Source organism: Hyperolius riggenbachi, chromosome 3, assembly GCF_040937935.1.
Source record: "Hyperolius riggenbachi isolate aHypRig1 chromosome 3, aHypRig1.pri, whole genome shotgun sequence".
In the NCBI taxonomy this organism is placed as follows: domain Eukaryota; kingdom Metazoa; phylum Chordata; class Amphibia; order Anura; family Hyperoliidae; genus Hyperolius; species Hyperolius riggenbachi.
Window position 1 is genome coordinate 63,966,295 of NC_090648.1, and position 16,166 is coordinate 63,982,460.

A 16,166-nucleotide genomic window follows, 5' to 3' on the forward strand; every position below is an offset into this window, starting at 1 on the left:
AATCTCTATTGCTCTATAAACCACGGAACTGATGATGGTACTACAGTCAGAGGGTGAATCCTGTCCTCTAAGTATCTGAGCAGCGAACGTAAGTAGCTTTATAGTAAATAGACAGGTGTGATGTAATATGTGCTGTGATGTGCAAGAGATTACTGGCCCCCTCCTCTGTGTCTCCCGGGGCCCAGAGTCACACTCACGGCTGGAATACTGCTGGCACTTTGTTAGTCCAGATTCTGCGCTGGCCATCAGCTTCTGTTTCCGCTCTGTAAGACATCTGTCCGGATGTCCCCAGGATTGGGAGAGGAGGAGGAAGAAGGGGAGAAGGGAGAGCAGCAATGCCGACATCGTGTCCTACCAGAGAAGAGGGAGAAAACATGATTATTATCTGCTACATATCCTGTATATTTCTCTACAATGTATTATAGCAACTAGGCGTCACTAGGTTGGTGCCACCCACTGCGGAAACTCATTGAAACTCTTTTACCCCATGAACTTCTAACCTTACCAGGCGAAACAAAACCAATAATACTTTATTTGTAGTATCATTGCTTGTTACTATTTGTTGAGAAGGAGTTATACTGAACCTATTTATTATAGGACATACATGTCAAGCTTTGGCCCGTGGGCCAAATGTGGCCTTCGGAGCCATCAGATTTGGCCCTCAGGTGATTTTGGGAGGCTAAGCCCTGGATCACCAGGGAAGCCATATAGGGAGGGGGAAAGCACTAGATACCAGGGAACTGTATTGGAGAGGGAGGGGCCACTAGACACCACAAATCTGTATAGGGAAATGAGGGGGCCACTAGACACCAGGGAACTGTATAGGGGAGGGAGAGAGGACAACTAAACATCAGTGAATTGTATAGGTGAGGGAGGAGGGCCACTAGACACCAGGGAACCGTATAGGGAAGGAGGGGGTTATTACAAACCAGGGAACTGTATAAGGGAGGGAGGTGGCCACTAGACATTGAGGTTGACCGGCGACTTGGTCCCAGAGCTCAATGTTGTCCCTCTCTGTTTTTCAGTTTGACACCCCTGCAATAGGAGGAGAGAGGAGTTGTTGTACTGGTCACACTTTGCTATAGGGGGTGGAGGAGGAGAGGTACCATGCTGGACACACTTGATATTGAGGGTGGGTGGATGGCACACCTTTGCTAAGGGGTGAATAGGGGGATGTCAGGGTGATCACCAGGTGACCTCTGAACTCTGTTATCAGATCAGCACGGAGCAGTAAGAAAGGCAAAATGCAGGAGTGAGAATAAATTAGGCACTAGCCTGGTCAATACTTACATAGCTTTACTCCATTCTCCCTTAAAGTGGGTACACACATCAGATAAAAGTCTTTGGAAAATGAAAGATCACAGACCAATTTTACCCCCTTCCATGGAGTATGAGAGCCATACTCTACACAGTCTATTCTATGGAGCTGAACTCCCTATCAGATAGAAATCTTTGCAAGATGCTGCACACAAAGATGCTGTACACACGCAACAGATCAGTATCTGCAAAAGCTCTGTTCCTGCCAAAGATCCGTTCCTGCAAAATGCATTCATAGTCTATATCTGAAGATCTCATACACACCTTGTTTAACTGACAATCGTCTTCAGATCAGATCCACCAGGATGGGTCTTCAGATCTGCAGATAATTGTCTGATCTGCAGATGAATGTCCTTTAAACAAGGTGTGTATGATGATCTGTAGATATCATAGACTATGAATGCATTTTGCAGGAACGGCTCTTTTGCAGATACTGATCTTTTGTGTCTGTACAGCATCTGTGTGTGCAGCATCTTGCATAGATTTCTGTCTGATGGGGAGTTCAGCTCCATAGAATAGGCTGTGTAGGTATGGCTCTCATACTACATGGAAGGGGATAAAATTGGTCAGATATCTTTCATTTTCCAAAGACTATGGTCTGATGTGTGTACCCACCTTTAGTTTGGAGCTTAGTGTCACCCCCTCTGCTGGTGTCACCCTGAGGGTGCTGTGGGTGCTCCAGGGTGATGGCATGGCTGGGCGCTAATGGTGCGGTGGGCAGGGAGAAGAGTGGGAGCCTCACAGGGACGCAGCTATGTATTGCTAGAGCACAAAGCATCTTTAAAGGGACACTTAAGCCAGAAAATTTTTTTTTTACTCACCTGGCGCTTCTACCAGCCCCCTGCAGCAGTCCTGTGCCCTCGCAGCCACTCACTAATCCTCTGGTCCCTCTCTGCCAGCTAGTTTCATTTTTGCCGACAGGCCCGTCAGGACTGGCCACGCATAGCTTTTTCCGCATTCCCGACTGTAAATACGCGTTGCCGCATTACGAACGCATAGATATGCGGCAATGCATATTTTTGTTCGTGTTGCGGCCTGCAATAGAGCTAATTGCAGTCGGAAATGCGGAAAAAGCTAGGCGTGGCCAGTCCTGTCGGCAAAAATGAAACTAGCTGGCAGCGGGGGACCAGAGGATGAGTGAGTGGCTGCGAGGGCACAGGACTGCTGCAGGGGGCTGGTAGAAGCCCCAGGTGAGTAAAACTCATTTTTTTGTTCTGACTTAAGGTTCACTTTAACCATTTCAGCCCGCGGGGATTTTTCACCTTATGCATCGGAGCAATTTTCACCTCCCATTCAGTCGCTAATAACTTTATCACTACTTATCACAATTTATTGATCTATATCTTATTTTTTCCGCCACTAAATGCATTTTAACAGGATTAATAAGAAAAAAATGGAAAAAATTCATTATTTCTCTTGTTTTCGGCCATTATAACTTTAAAATAATCCATGCTACCATAATTAAAACCTATGTTCTTTATTTGCCCGTATGTCTCGGTTATTATACCATTTAACTTTTGTCCCTATCACAATGTATGGCGCCAATATTTTATTTGGAAATAAAGGTGCATTGTTTCCGTTTTGCGCCCATCACTATTTTCAAGCTTATAATTTAAAAAATGTTTGTAGTATACCCCCTTCAAATGCATATTTAAAAAGTTTAGACCCTTAGGTAACCATTTATGACTTATTTTATTTTATTTTATTTTTTTTAATTGTAATTTTTTTTTTTTTTCCATTAAAAATTTTATTTGGGGGAATATTTTGGTGTGGGACATAAATAGCTAATTTTTAATGTTAGTATGGTCACGGCTGGACTACTGCAATGCCCTTTATGCTGGCCTCCCCAAAAAGGACCTGCGTCGCCTGCAATTAGTGCAGAATGCTGCTGCCAGATTGCTAACAAACCAGCCTCGCCACTGTCACATTACACCGATCCTTCGCTCACTGCACTGGCTACCAATAGAATGGAGAATACTCTTCAAGATTGGACTGCTGACTAGTGTTGGGCGAACATCTAGATGTTCGGGTTCGGGCCGAACAGGCCGAACATGGCCGCGATGTTCGGGTGTTCGACCCGAACTCCGAACATAATGGAAGTCAATGGGGACCCGAACTTTTGTGGTTTGTAAAGCCTCCTTACATGCTACATACCCCAAATTTACAGGGTATGTGCACCTTGGGAGTGGGTACAAGAGGAAAAAAAATTTAGCAAAAAGAGCTTATAGTTTTTGAGAAAATCGATTTTAAAGTTTCAAAGGGAAAACTGTCTTTTAAATGCGGGAAATGTCTGTTTTCTTTGCACAGGTAACATGCTTTTTGTCGGCATGCAGTCATAAATGTAATACATATAAGAGGTTCCAGGAAAAGGGACCGGTAATGCTAACCCAGCAGCAGCACACGTGATGGAACAGGAGGAGGGTGGCGCAGGAGGAGAAGGCCACGCTTTGAGACACAACAACCCAGGCCTTGCATGAGGACAAGAAGCGTGCGGATAGCATGCTTTGTACCACCATGCAGTCATAAATGTAATAAAGATAAGTGGTTCAATAAACAGGGACCACGCGGCAACGCTAACCCAGCAGCAGCACACGTGATGGAACAGGAGGAGGCGCAGGAGGAGAAGGCCACGCTTTGTGAGACACAACAACCCAGGCCTTGCATGAGGACAAAAAGCGTGCGGATAGCATGCTTTGTACCGCCATGTAGTCATAAATGTAATAAAGATAAGAGGTTCAATAAACAGGGACCACGCGGCAACGCTAACCCAGCAGCAGCAGCAGCAGCAGCACACGTGATGGAACAGGAGGAGGCGCAGGAGGAGAAGGCCACGCTTTGTGAGACACAACAACCCAGGCCTTGCATGAGGACAAAAAGCGTGCGGATAGCATGCTTTGTACCGCCATGTAGTCATAAATGTAATAAAGATAAGAGGTTCCATAAACAGGGACCGGCAACGGTAACCCAGCAGCAGCAGCAGCAGCAGCAGCACACGTGATGGAACAGGAGGAGGCGCAGGAGGAGAAGGCCACGCTTTGTGAGACACAACAACCCAGGCCTTGCATGAGGACAAAAAGCGTGCGGATAGCATGCTTTGTACCGCCATGTAGTCATAAATGTAATAAAGATAAGAGGTTCCATAAACAGGGACCGGCAACGGTAACCCAGCAGCAGCAGCAGCAGCACACGTGATGGAACAGGAGGAGGCGCAGGAGGAGAAGGCCACGCTTTGTGAGACACAACAACCCAGGCCTTGCATGAGGACAAAAAGCGTGCGGATAGCATGCTTTGTACCGCCATGTAGTCATAAATGTAATAAAGATAAGAGGTTCCATAAACAGGGACCGGCAACGGTAACCCAGCAGCAGCAGCAGCAGCAGCAGCAGCACACGTGATGGAACAGGAGGAGGCGCAGGAGGAGAAGGCCACGCTTTGTGAGACACAACAACCCAGGCCTTGCATGAGGACAAAAAGCGTGCGGATATAGCAGCAATGCTTTTTGCCGCCATGCAGTCATAAATGTAATACAGATGAGAGGTTCAATAAACAGGGACCGGAAACGCTAAACCATCCCAGATGTTCATCGGTCATGTTACTTGGTTGGGGTCCAGGAGTGTTGCGTAGTCGTTTCCAATCCAGGATTGATTCATTTTAATTTGAGTCAGACGGTCTGCATTTTCTGTGGAGAGGCGGATACGCCGATCTGTGATGATGCCTCCGGCAGCACTGAAACAGCGTTCCGACATAACGCTGGCTGCCGGGCAAGCCAGCACCTCTATTGCGTACATTGCCAGTTCGTGCCAGGTGTCTAGCTTCATGCCCGGTTTCAGGTCCAGCGGTGCCAGCCACAAATCCGTCTGTTCCTTTATTCCCCTCCAAATTTCCTCCCCTGTGTGCTGCTTATCCCCAAGGCAGATCAGCTTCAGCAACGCTTGCTGACGCATGCCAACAGCTGTGCTGCACTGCTTCCACGATCCTACTGCTGCTGGTGCTGGGTTAGCATTTCCGGATGAGGTACAGCTTTGAGATGCGTTGGAGGAGAAGGAGTCAGAGAGGTAGGTGCTGCTGTTGTTATCCAGCTGTTTGCGGCGTGGGCAACACCCGCGCCGTAGCAGGTGAGGAATCGCTGCCAGGCTCCACAAGGTTCACCCAGTGCGCGGTAAGGGAGATGTATCGACCCTGGCCGAACGCACTCGTCCAGGTGTCAGTGGTGAGGTGAACCTTGCAGGCAACGGCATTCTTCAAGCTTCTGGTTATTTAGCTGACCACGTGCTCATGCAACTCAGGCACTGCAGAGCGCGCAAAGTGGTAGCGGCTGGGAACCACGTAACGTGGGATGGCCACTGACATCATGCCCTTGAAGCTGTTTGTCTCCACCACTCGATATGGCAGCATTTCGCAGGCCAGAAGCTTGGCTATGCTGGCTGGCTGTTACTGCCACGGCCCGGGGGTCATTTGCTGGCAATTTCCTCTTGTGCTCAAACATCTCAGAGACAGACAACTCAACCGTAGCGCTGCACACCGAAGGGCTGTTGGTTGTTGTGTTTGATGAACACTGGGAGACCTCAAGAGCACTAGTCCGGAAAGTGACAGTGTCAGCATCGTCTGATGTTTGTGAATGTTGTGAACCACGCAATGGCTGGGCTACTGCTGCTGCTGAGGCGGGTCTGGTGGTGAGTCTGGTGAACCCAAGGGAGGCAGTGTTGCTGGTGGTACCCTGTCCTGCCGCGTTTGCCCACAGAGTGGGATGTTTGGATAGAATGTGGCGGCTCATGCTGGTGGTGGAGAGGTTGTTAATACTTTTCCCCCTGCTCAGGCGGGTCTTGCACACCTTGCAAATCGCCATGGTAACATCCTCAGTGCAGTCTTCAAAGAAAGCCCAGACTTTAACTGGCTGAGGACTCGGACCTCGTGCGTGATGTGCTGGTGCTGCTTAACCCACTGCTGGACGCTTGAGAGGTCATCCAAGTAATTATCTGGTCCTGTTCTTTTGGATCTGTGAGGGTTGTTGTCCTGGACAACATGGGCAGTATTGAGTGGGTTTTCTTGGGTGCTCCCCTGTGGCCTGTACGTGAACCGTCAGGGGAAACACCTCTTCCCTTGCCCCTCCCTCTTTCACCGGATTTCTTCCTCATTTCACTTATCCTTAAAGTACACGCTGACTGGCAGCAGTACAGTGGCAGTACAGAAATGCTATACAGTGGTGGGTGAGCGGTGTACCACTATTGTCAGCAGTGACACAGAGCACAATGCTATACAGTGGCGGGTGAGCGGTGTACTACTGTTCCCAGCAGACACAGAGTGGAAGTAAACACAATGCTATATAGTGTGGCTGAGCCGTGTACACAGAGTGGCATTAAACACAATGCTATATAGTCTGCTATATAGTCACCCCGAACAGGGTGATGTTCTGCAGAACCCAAACAGTGGCAAACACTGTTCGCCCAACACTACTGGGAGGGAACGCAGATTTTAGTACCTAAACACACGATACAACATGTTTTCCGGGGTCGGACTCTGAGGCACATACAGATGGTCCCGATCATCATCCTCATCATACAACTCTTCTCCTGAGTCTGACCCACCCACCACCTCTGCCACCCCAACATCCCCAGACACAGACCCCTCATCGTCCTCAACATTAACTTGGGATGCTGGCCTGAGCCAGACCTCCTCCTCCACATCAGGCCCCATCATCTCCTCAATGGCAGCCCTCATTAATCGCTCTGGCGACGGACTGATGGACACAACGTTCTCCTCCGGGGAGGGCTGCTGCTGACCACTGGCTGCTGGGGTGGATGTTATAGCTTGCGTGGGGCGTTGGCTGTTGCTGTTGTTGGGAGTGCTGCTCACAGCGGAGGTCTCTGGGGAACTCATGTTGAGCTCATATAGTGGTTGACGGTGAGTGGAGTATTACTGATCCCAGCAATATACACACTGACTGGCAGAGTACGCAATGCTATATAGTGTGGCTGAGCGGTGTACACAGAGTGGCAGTAAACACAATGCTATATAGTCTGGCTGAGCGAGCGGTGTACTACTGTTCCCAGCAGAATCAGAGTGGCAGTAAACAATGGTATATAGTCTGGCTGAGCGGTGTACACAGAGTGTCAGTAAACAATGGTATATAGTCTGGCTGAGCGAGCGGTGTACTACTGTTCCCAGCAGAATCAGAGTGGCAGTAAACAATGGTATATAGTCTGGCTGAGCGAGCGGTGTACTACTGTTCCCAGCAGAATCAGAGTGGCAGTAAACAATGGTATATAGTCTGGCTGAGCGAGCGGTGTACTACTGTTCCCAGCAGAATCAGAGTGGCAGTAAACAATGGTATATAGTCTGGCTGAGCGGTGTACACAGAGTGTCAGTAAACAATGGTATATAGTCTGGCTGAGCGAGCGGTGTACTACTGTTCCCAGCAGAATCAGAGTGGCAGTAAACAATGGTATATAGTCTGGCTGAGCGGTGTACACAGAGTGTCAGTAAACAATGGTATATAGTCTGGCTGAGCGGTGTACACACAATGCTATATAGTCTGCTATATAGTGTCAGTAAACAATGGTATATAGTCTGGCTGAGCGAGCGGTGTACTACTGTTCCCAGCAGAATCAGAGTGGCAGTAAACAATGGTATATAGTCTGGCTGAGCGGTGTACACAGAGTTTCAGTAAACAATGGTATATAGTCTGGCTGAGCGGTGTACACAGAGTGTCAGTAAACAATGGTATATAGTCTGGCTGAGCGGTGTACACAGAGTGGCAGTAAACACAATGCTATATAGTCTGGCTGAGCGAGCGGTGTACTACTGTTCCCAGCAGAATCAGAGTGGCAGTAAACAATGGTATATAGTCTGGCTGAGCGGTGTACACAGAGTGTCAGTAAACAATGGTATATAGTCTGGCTGAGCGGTGTACACAGAGTGTCAGTAAACAATGGTATATAGTCTGGCTGAGCGGTGTACACAGAGTGGCAGTAAACACAATGCTATATACTCTGGCTGAGCGAGCGGTGTACTACTGTTCCCAGCAGACACAGAACAGTAAACAGAATGCTATATAGTGTGGCTGAGCGAGCGGTGTACCACTATTCCCAGCAGACACAGAACAGTAAACAGAATGCTATATAGTGTGGCTGAGCGAGCGGTGTACCACTATTCCCAGCAGACACAGAACAGTAAACAGAATGCTATATAGTGTGGCTGAGCGAGCGGTGTACCACTATTCCAAACAGACACAGAACAGTGAACAGAATGCTATATAGTGTGGCTGAGCGAGCGGTGTACCACTATTCCCAGCAGACACAGAGTGGCAGTAAACAGAATGCTATATAGTGTGGCTGAGCGAGGTACACAGAGTGGCAGTAAACAGAATGCTATATAGTGTGGCTGAGCAAGCGGTGTACTACTATTCCCAGCAGACACAGAGTGGCAGTAAACAGAATGCTATATAGTGTGGCTGAGCGAGGTACACAGAGTGGCAGTAAACAGAATGCTATATAGTGTGGCTGAGCAAGCGGTGTACTACTGTTCCCAGCAGTGACACAATGACAGGGGGGACCCTGGCTAGCGTGGCTGGAGCGCGAACTACCCTGCCTGCCTACCCAAAGCTAAACCCACAGACAAATGGCGGAGATATGACGTGGTTCGGGTATTTATTTACCCGAACCACGTGACCGTTCGGCCAATCAGAGCGCGTTCGGGTCCGAACCACGTGACCCGTTCGGCCAATCACAGCGCTAGCCGAACGTTCGGGGAACGTTCGGCCATGCGCTCTTAGTTCGGCCATGTGGCCGAACGGTTTGGCCGAGCACCGTCAGGTGTTCGGCCGAACTCGAACATCACCCGAACAGGGTGATGTTCTGCAGAACCCGAACAGTGGCGAACACTGTTCGCCCAACACTACTGCTGACATTCAAATCCCTGCACAATCTGGGCCCTGGATACATGAAGGACTTGCTGAAGCTGCACCACACCTCTCACAACCTCAGATCAGCAAGTTCTATAAACTTGGTCACTCCCAGAGTGCACCTCAAAAAATCTGGAGACAGAGCCTTCTGTCATGCTGCCCCTACTCTTTGGAACTCCCTACCACACCCAGTAAAGACAGCACCATCCCTGGAGCTATTCAAATCCAGACTGAAAAGCCACCTGTTTAGCCTGGCATTTCCAGATTTATAAAATTCTTACTCTGTACCACGATGGTCGGAGCCATGCTTATGCGCTTTGAGTCCCACGGGAGAAAAGCGCTTTACAAATGTTATTTGTTGTTGTTGTTGTTGTTGTAGTATGTGTGTAAATTGTGATTTAAAAAATGTGTAGATGTAGTTTTACTATTTGGCCACAAGATGGCCACCTTTGTTTTTGGTTTCCCTCCTTGTACTTCTTGCTAAGCGGAAGCACAAGGGGGATGCGGAAATTCTTCTGGGCAGAAGAGCCGGAGCCTCACAGGTGAGCGCTTCAGTTTTTCTGCAGGGGAAAGGGATCGGTGATCGGGAACCATGTTCCCTTTCACTGATCCCAGGGCTACCGGGGGACAACACGCGATTGCGGGCGGGAGCGCGCCAAAGCGCGACACCGCATCAGAGCAGCCGCCCGGACGTGAGCTTCACGTCTGGGCGGCAGAAATGGTTAAAGGACAACTGTAGTGAGAAGAATATGGAGGCTGCCATATTGATTTCCTTTGAAACAATACCAATTGCCTTGCAGCCCTGCTGATCTATTTGGCTGCAGTAGTGTTTGAATAACACCAGAACAAGTATGCAGCTAATCCAGTCAGATCTAACAATAATGTCAGAAACACTTGATCTGCTGCATGCTTGTTCAGGGTCTGTGGCTAAATGTATTAGAGGCAGAGGATCAACAGGATGGCCAGGCAACTAGGATTGCTTAAAAGGAAATAAATATGGCATCCTACACACACCTCTCACTACAGTTGTCCTTTAAATTTCCCTCCAGGGCTCCCCATTGGTCTTTTAATAGACCAATAAGGAGCATTGTAGGGAAATGTAAAGATGCTTTGTGCTTATACTTAGTATAGCTAGAGCTGCGCTTGAAGCGGTGGTGTGTGGTAGCGGGTGCGCGGCGGAGATCTTCAATCAAAGTCTCAAGTTTAGAGGATACTGGCGTGGGATAATTTCCGAGGATACTGGCGTGGGAACTTTTTTTTAAAGGTAAATATTCATGGTTAATTAAAAAAAGTAAAGGACTTTTTTGTTGTTGTTGTGCTTTTATTTCTTTTAACCCTTTGTGGAAATGGGTAATTTCATCTGAGGAGGGGGCTGGCATCTGAGGGTACCCTTCTTAAAGGGGACTTCCAGATGCCACCATGAACCCCCCTAGGGCATCGTCGGCCCCCTCCTCCTGGGGCACCAGAAGTTGGGAAGAGCCCCTTGTCCAGGGCCGGGCAGAGGCATAGGCTGGAGAGGCTCCAGCCTCAGGGCGCAGTGTAGGAGGGGGCGCACAATTCATTCAGCTGTCATTCCTAATTGTCTTTGAAGCAGAAATAAATAAGAAAAGGGGATACATAGCAGTGACTACAAGCCAGATAAATAGATATTAAGGTGTTGGGGAGGTTGTGGGCCCTGTGGCACCTCTTAGTCTAATAGCAATCAGTGTGTGACAGCTGGGGAGGCAGGGATGGAGGGGCGCACTTTGGTGTCTCAGCCTTGGGTGCTGGAGGACCTTGTCCCGGGCTCTGCCCTTGTCCATGGATTGGACAAGGGCTCTGGGGGTGAGGGGGAGGCTTGGTCGTCCCTCTCCTCCAGAGCCCCCCCATACCATGGACCATGCGGGCTGGTATAGCTCAGGGTGGGAAGCCCCACATGGCCGGGGATCTGCATTCTGGCTATTCCAGCTTGCATTGGGGACAACGAGTTAAAGAAACTTGGGAGGGAGGAGGGACCCCTCGTAATTTTTTTTATTTCCTACACTCTGGGAAAAAAATCTCAAAAAATAGGTAAAGTTGCAAGGGATCCTTATACAGCCATATTGCAGCTGTATAGCGATCCCTGGCCAAAGCATTGCCACTTCCACTGGGTTTACAGGGGGTCCGTACGCACTGCGGACTCCCTGGAAACCCCCGTAATGAATTCACTGCTCTTTCTTTTGATAAATGTAAATTTACACTACCGTCAGGTTGATACATTATCTGTCATTTATTGCATTTCAATATATACTTTTTTCCTATCATATCTTTAAAATCAATTTTCTCCAAAACTATAAGCTCTATTTAGTTTAGTTATTTGCTATTAACCGCTAAAGTTGGCGCCCATTGACTTGTGTTAAACTAATGTTATGATGTGACGAATGTTAAATGCGAACACGAATTAACTGCGAATGGCGAACAGCCCAAGTTCTCAAAGAACTGTCCCTGGCGAACTGTTTGGGCCATCTCTATTTATTACCCCTGTAACACCTTATTACATTACCCAGCCCCTGAGTGTCTTATTACCCCTGTATTATGTAATTACCATAACTCAGCTCTTGAGTGTCCTATGGTCCCAGTATTATGTTATTACAGTAACCCAGCTCCTGAGCTTAGTCCATTTCCTCCCATCGCTGCCTGCATGACACACACCTCATTATGTCACTGCTGACATCCTCCTCCTTCGCAGCCAGCAATAAACACTTTATCCTACAGCAGATTAGCCTAGATGTATTTATAGCTGGCCTACTGTCTGTACAATTAGATGCTAATCCTACTGTTTACTCACAGATACAAATCTCAGTTGTACATGGAGTGATGTGCTAACTGCAATAGCCAAATAACATAGATTTCCTTAACTGGTATATTCTTATGCCTGAGTTTCTGGCTCCTCTCACCCATTGGGCTATATTCAGTACACGTCGGTAAAGTAGGGAGCACATGTCTATTTAAAGCCCCCTCTACACCATTTAATTCCAGGCGCGATCGATCGAATTTGATTGGATGGAATTCGATTAGATCGAATACATCCGACATTCGATCAATCGTGTGATCCATTTGCATTGAAAATTAGCCAAAATCGATCACCCGATCGAGCAAATCCCGATCGGACATGTTGGATTTAATCGATCTAATCAAATTTCAAATTTCCTCTTTATTACAGCATCTCCCCAGTGATGCAAAGAGGACCTGTGCCTCCTCTGTGTACAGCATAACCCCAGTGGGGAAGGAGGACCTGTGCCTCCTCTGTGAGGCAAATAGGACCTGTCCTACCTCTGTGTACAGCATAACCCCAGTGTAGCAAAGAGGACCTGTGCTGAGGCAAAGAGGACCAGTGCTTCCTCTGTATTACAGCATCTCCCCAGTAATGCAAAGAGGGCCTGTGCCTCCTCTGTGTACAGCATAACCCCAGTGGGGAAGGAGGACCTGTGCCTCCTCTGTGAGGCAAATAGGACCTGTCCTACCTCTGTGTACAGCATAACCCCAGTGTAGCAAAGAGGACCTGTGCTGAGGCAAAGAGGACCTGTGCTTCCTCTGTATTACAGCATCTCCCCAGTAATGCAAAGAGGACCTGTGCCTCCTCTGTGAATAGCATAACCCCAGTAGGCAAAGAGGACCTGTGCTTCCTCTGTATTACAGCATCTCCCCAGTGATGCAAAGAGGACCTGTGCCTCCGCTGTATTACAGCATCTCCCCAGTGATGCAAAGAGGACCTGTGCTTCTTCTGTATTACAGCATCTCCCCAGTGATGCAAAGAGGACCTGTGCCTCCTCTGTGTACAGCATAACCCCAGTGGGCAAAGATGGATCTGTGCCTACTCTGTAAGGCAAATAGGACCTGTCCTACCTCTGTGTACAGCTTATCCCTAGTGAGGCAAAGAGGACCTGTGCCTCCTCTGTGTACAACTTCCCCCCAGTGAGGCAAAGAGGACCTGTGCTACCTCTGTGTACAGCATTCCCACAGTGAGGCAAAAAGGACCCGTGCCTCCTCTGTGTACAGCTTATCCCCAGTGAGGCAAAGAGGACCTGTGCCTCCTCTGTGTACAACTTCCCCCCAGTGAGGCAAAGAGGACCTGTGCTACCTCTGTGTACAGCATCTCCCCAGTGAGGCAAAGAGGACCTGTGTCTCCTCTGTGTACAGCATCCCCTCAGTGAGGCAAAAAGGACGTGTGCCTCCTCTGTGTACAGCTTATCCCCAGTGAGGCAAAGAGGACCTGTTCTTCCTCTGTGTACAGCTTATCCCCACAGTGAAGCAAAGAGCACCTGTTCTTCTGTGTACAGCTTCCCTCCAGTTTCCTCCTTCCCCTACAGCTTCCCTCTAGTGAGGCAAAGAGGACCTGTTCTTCCTCTGTGTACAGCTTCCCTCCAGTGAGGCAAAGAGGATTTGTTCTTCCTCTGTGTACAGCTTCTCCCCAGTAAGGCAAAGAGGACCTGTACCTCCTCTGCGCACAGCTTATTCTGAGTGAGGCAAAGAGGACCTGTGCCTCCTCTGTTTACTGCATCTCCCTAATGAGGCAAAGAGACACTATAACTACCACTATTATTATTTTACTGACACGCTCCACAGCACTTTACACAGTCTTGTCACTATCTGTCCCTCGGGGACTAACAATCGAATCCCTACCACAGTTATATGTCTCGATCATTGTCTAAAGATGGCCACACATGATGCAATAAAATCATTTGATTTAACGGCAATTGGATTTCAACATCTGTTGTACAGAAAAATCTAAAGCTTTTTTTTCTTTTATTTGAGTGAGAAATCTGAGCAAGATTTTGTAATATAAGTTAGCTGAGAATGGATGATTTGTTTTTCTGATGAATTTTGATGAAAATTGAATGGTATAGGATAAGATTGTCAATTTCTTCATTTATAGACAATTTTTCCATGATCATTTGAAGGATAACAAGTTATGATTGAAAATAAAGCCTTCTGTTTCTGGCCACTTTGGAACCTTTTGTCTCTCTACCCCAATCTCAGAAACAGGAACATCCTAGCCTATATCAATTAGTTTTGTGGGCACCGATAAGCAATTAATAGTTCCCATAGAAATTTTTTTTCTAAAAGATACACAAAATATTAGCAGGCCATTTACATCTCACTGACCCAAACTCACAAAACCCATATAGCAAACTCTTCCAATTATGGTTCTGAGGGTCGTGTAGCCACTCTATAAACATCTTACTGTCTATGTGCAGCCTTGGTCTTTACACACAAATATTGGGGTTGATTCACTAAGGGCTCTTTCACACTACAGGCAGCGGTGAAAGGCTAAAACGCTGCGTTTTGGCTGCAGGCGTTTTCAAGGCGTTTTCAAGGCGTTTTAACGCCTATACATTACAATCAATTGTAATGAGAAACGCCGCGGTAGGCCCAGAAAAAGCGCCTGGGAGCGTTGAAACGCAACGCTCCAAAACGCAGCGTTTAGTGTGAATGGTAAAATGAAAGTCTATGGACTTTCTTTTACCTAGGAAAATGCCAACTTCGGCCGTGGCGTTAAAACGCCGAAAAAGCCCTCTGGTGTGAAAGGGCCCTAAGGTAAATAGCGCAAGCAACCTCCTGTTGCTCGCGCTATTAAATCAGCGCAACTTCGTTTTCTTTCCATGCACGCCACGCGCAAGCGGCAGCGTAGTGTGCGTAGCTAATCAACGGACGCTGCTTACAAATGCCGCGCTGTAGTGATGTATCTAGTAACTATGTTAATTAACATAGTAGCGGCCACGCTAGTGAAGTGTCATGGTAGTGATACATCACTACCGCGCAGCTTTTGTAAGCAGCGCCCGTTGTTTAGTTACGCATGTTACGCTGCCACTAGCGTGCATGGAAAGAAAATCAAGTTGCACTAATTCAATAGTGCAAGCAACAGGACATTGCTTGCGCTATTTACCTTAGTAAATGAAGCCCTTTGCCCTGGAAATCCAAATCAGAGTTGCAACAATCCTCACAGCAGCCCCCATCCATCCCTTGATGAAACTAGCAGTTGGCGATAAGAATTCCATGAAGTACAGTGTGCTAAGACGATACCTACAGGTGTCACCCTGGGCATCTGCCTGGTAAGCCTATGCCTGAAAAAGACCCTGCTCTGTGCCATCCTTTCTTCTGAATAATGGCTAGCGGTATTTATAAGTTAGTGCTGTTGTATGTTCCCCCGGAACCGAAAGATTTCCTCTAGGAGTGAACCCTGCAGAAGAAGAGTTATGCAGTGGTTCCTCTGCCTCACCTGTTGCTCCCTTATTAGTGGTGTCTCCTCTGCAGTCTCTGCACCTCTGTCAGTGTACGCAGATCATCCTGTCCTCCTCTCCCTGCCCTGTACCACTTCTCCCATTACCTGCATCCTCCCTCATCAGTATACATTGCATATATCTCTCTCTATTACCATCGCTCTATGTGCCCCCATGTGTCTCTTACCTGTACTGCTGTATGGCTGGGCCGCAGATTGTCACCTGGCTCTGTCACTCTGTGTCTCCTGGATGCAGTGATGCTGCTGCTGTTACCGAGTGGATGTACAGATTTCCTCCAACCCCCCCTTTCCTCCTGTTCATCACATCTCATTATCTCCTCCCTGTTCCTCCTAGCCCAGCCTCCCCCCTCGCTGGACTGGTCACTCCAAGGCACTGTGGTCTGCAGGGCACACATTACACTGTCCCCCTGGCTGCTAAGTCTCAAGGATACAAATAAAGTTACTTAATGCAATAGATTTTGCAGGTTACCATTTGGGTAGCTATGCAGTGATGTTATATACTTGGATACAGAGCAGCCACTACAATAAAACCACTGACAGGTGAAGTGAATGGTATTGATGATCTTGTGACAGGGGTGACTGTCAAGAGGTGGGATATATTAGGCAGCAAGTGAACAGCGATCTTTAAAATGTACCTGAGACGGGGGAATAAGAGGATTTATACTTACCTGGGGCTTCTTCCAGCCCTCT

At 47.9% G+C, this 16,166-nt stretch overlaps 1 protein-coding gene across 1 annotated transcript in view; it reads right to left on the minus strand.

Annotated features, from left to right (window-relative positions):
• RTBDN (retbindin) overlaps positions 1–15,802 on the minus strand; it is a 36,649-nt gene extending 20,847 nt beyond the window's left edge. Inside the window, exons 1-2 of the mRNA XM_068274223.1 lie at positions 15,644–15,802; positions 198–351 (exon numbers count right to left, since the gene is read on the minus strand). Of these exons, the coding sequence (XP_068130324.1) occupies positions 198–351; positions 15,644–15,787 (298 nt within the window). The 5' untranslated portion in view covers positions 15,788–15,802. The remainder of the gene's footprint in view (positions 1–197; positions 352–15,643) is intronic.
• Positions 15,803–16,166: the final 364 nt, after the last annotated feature.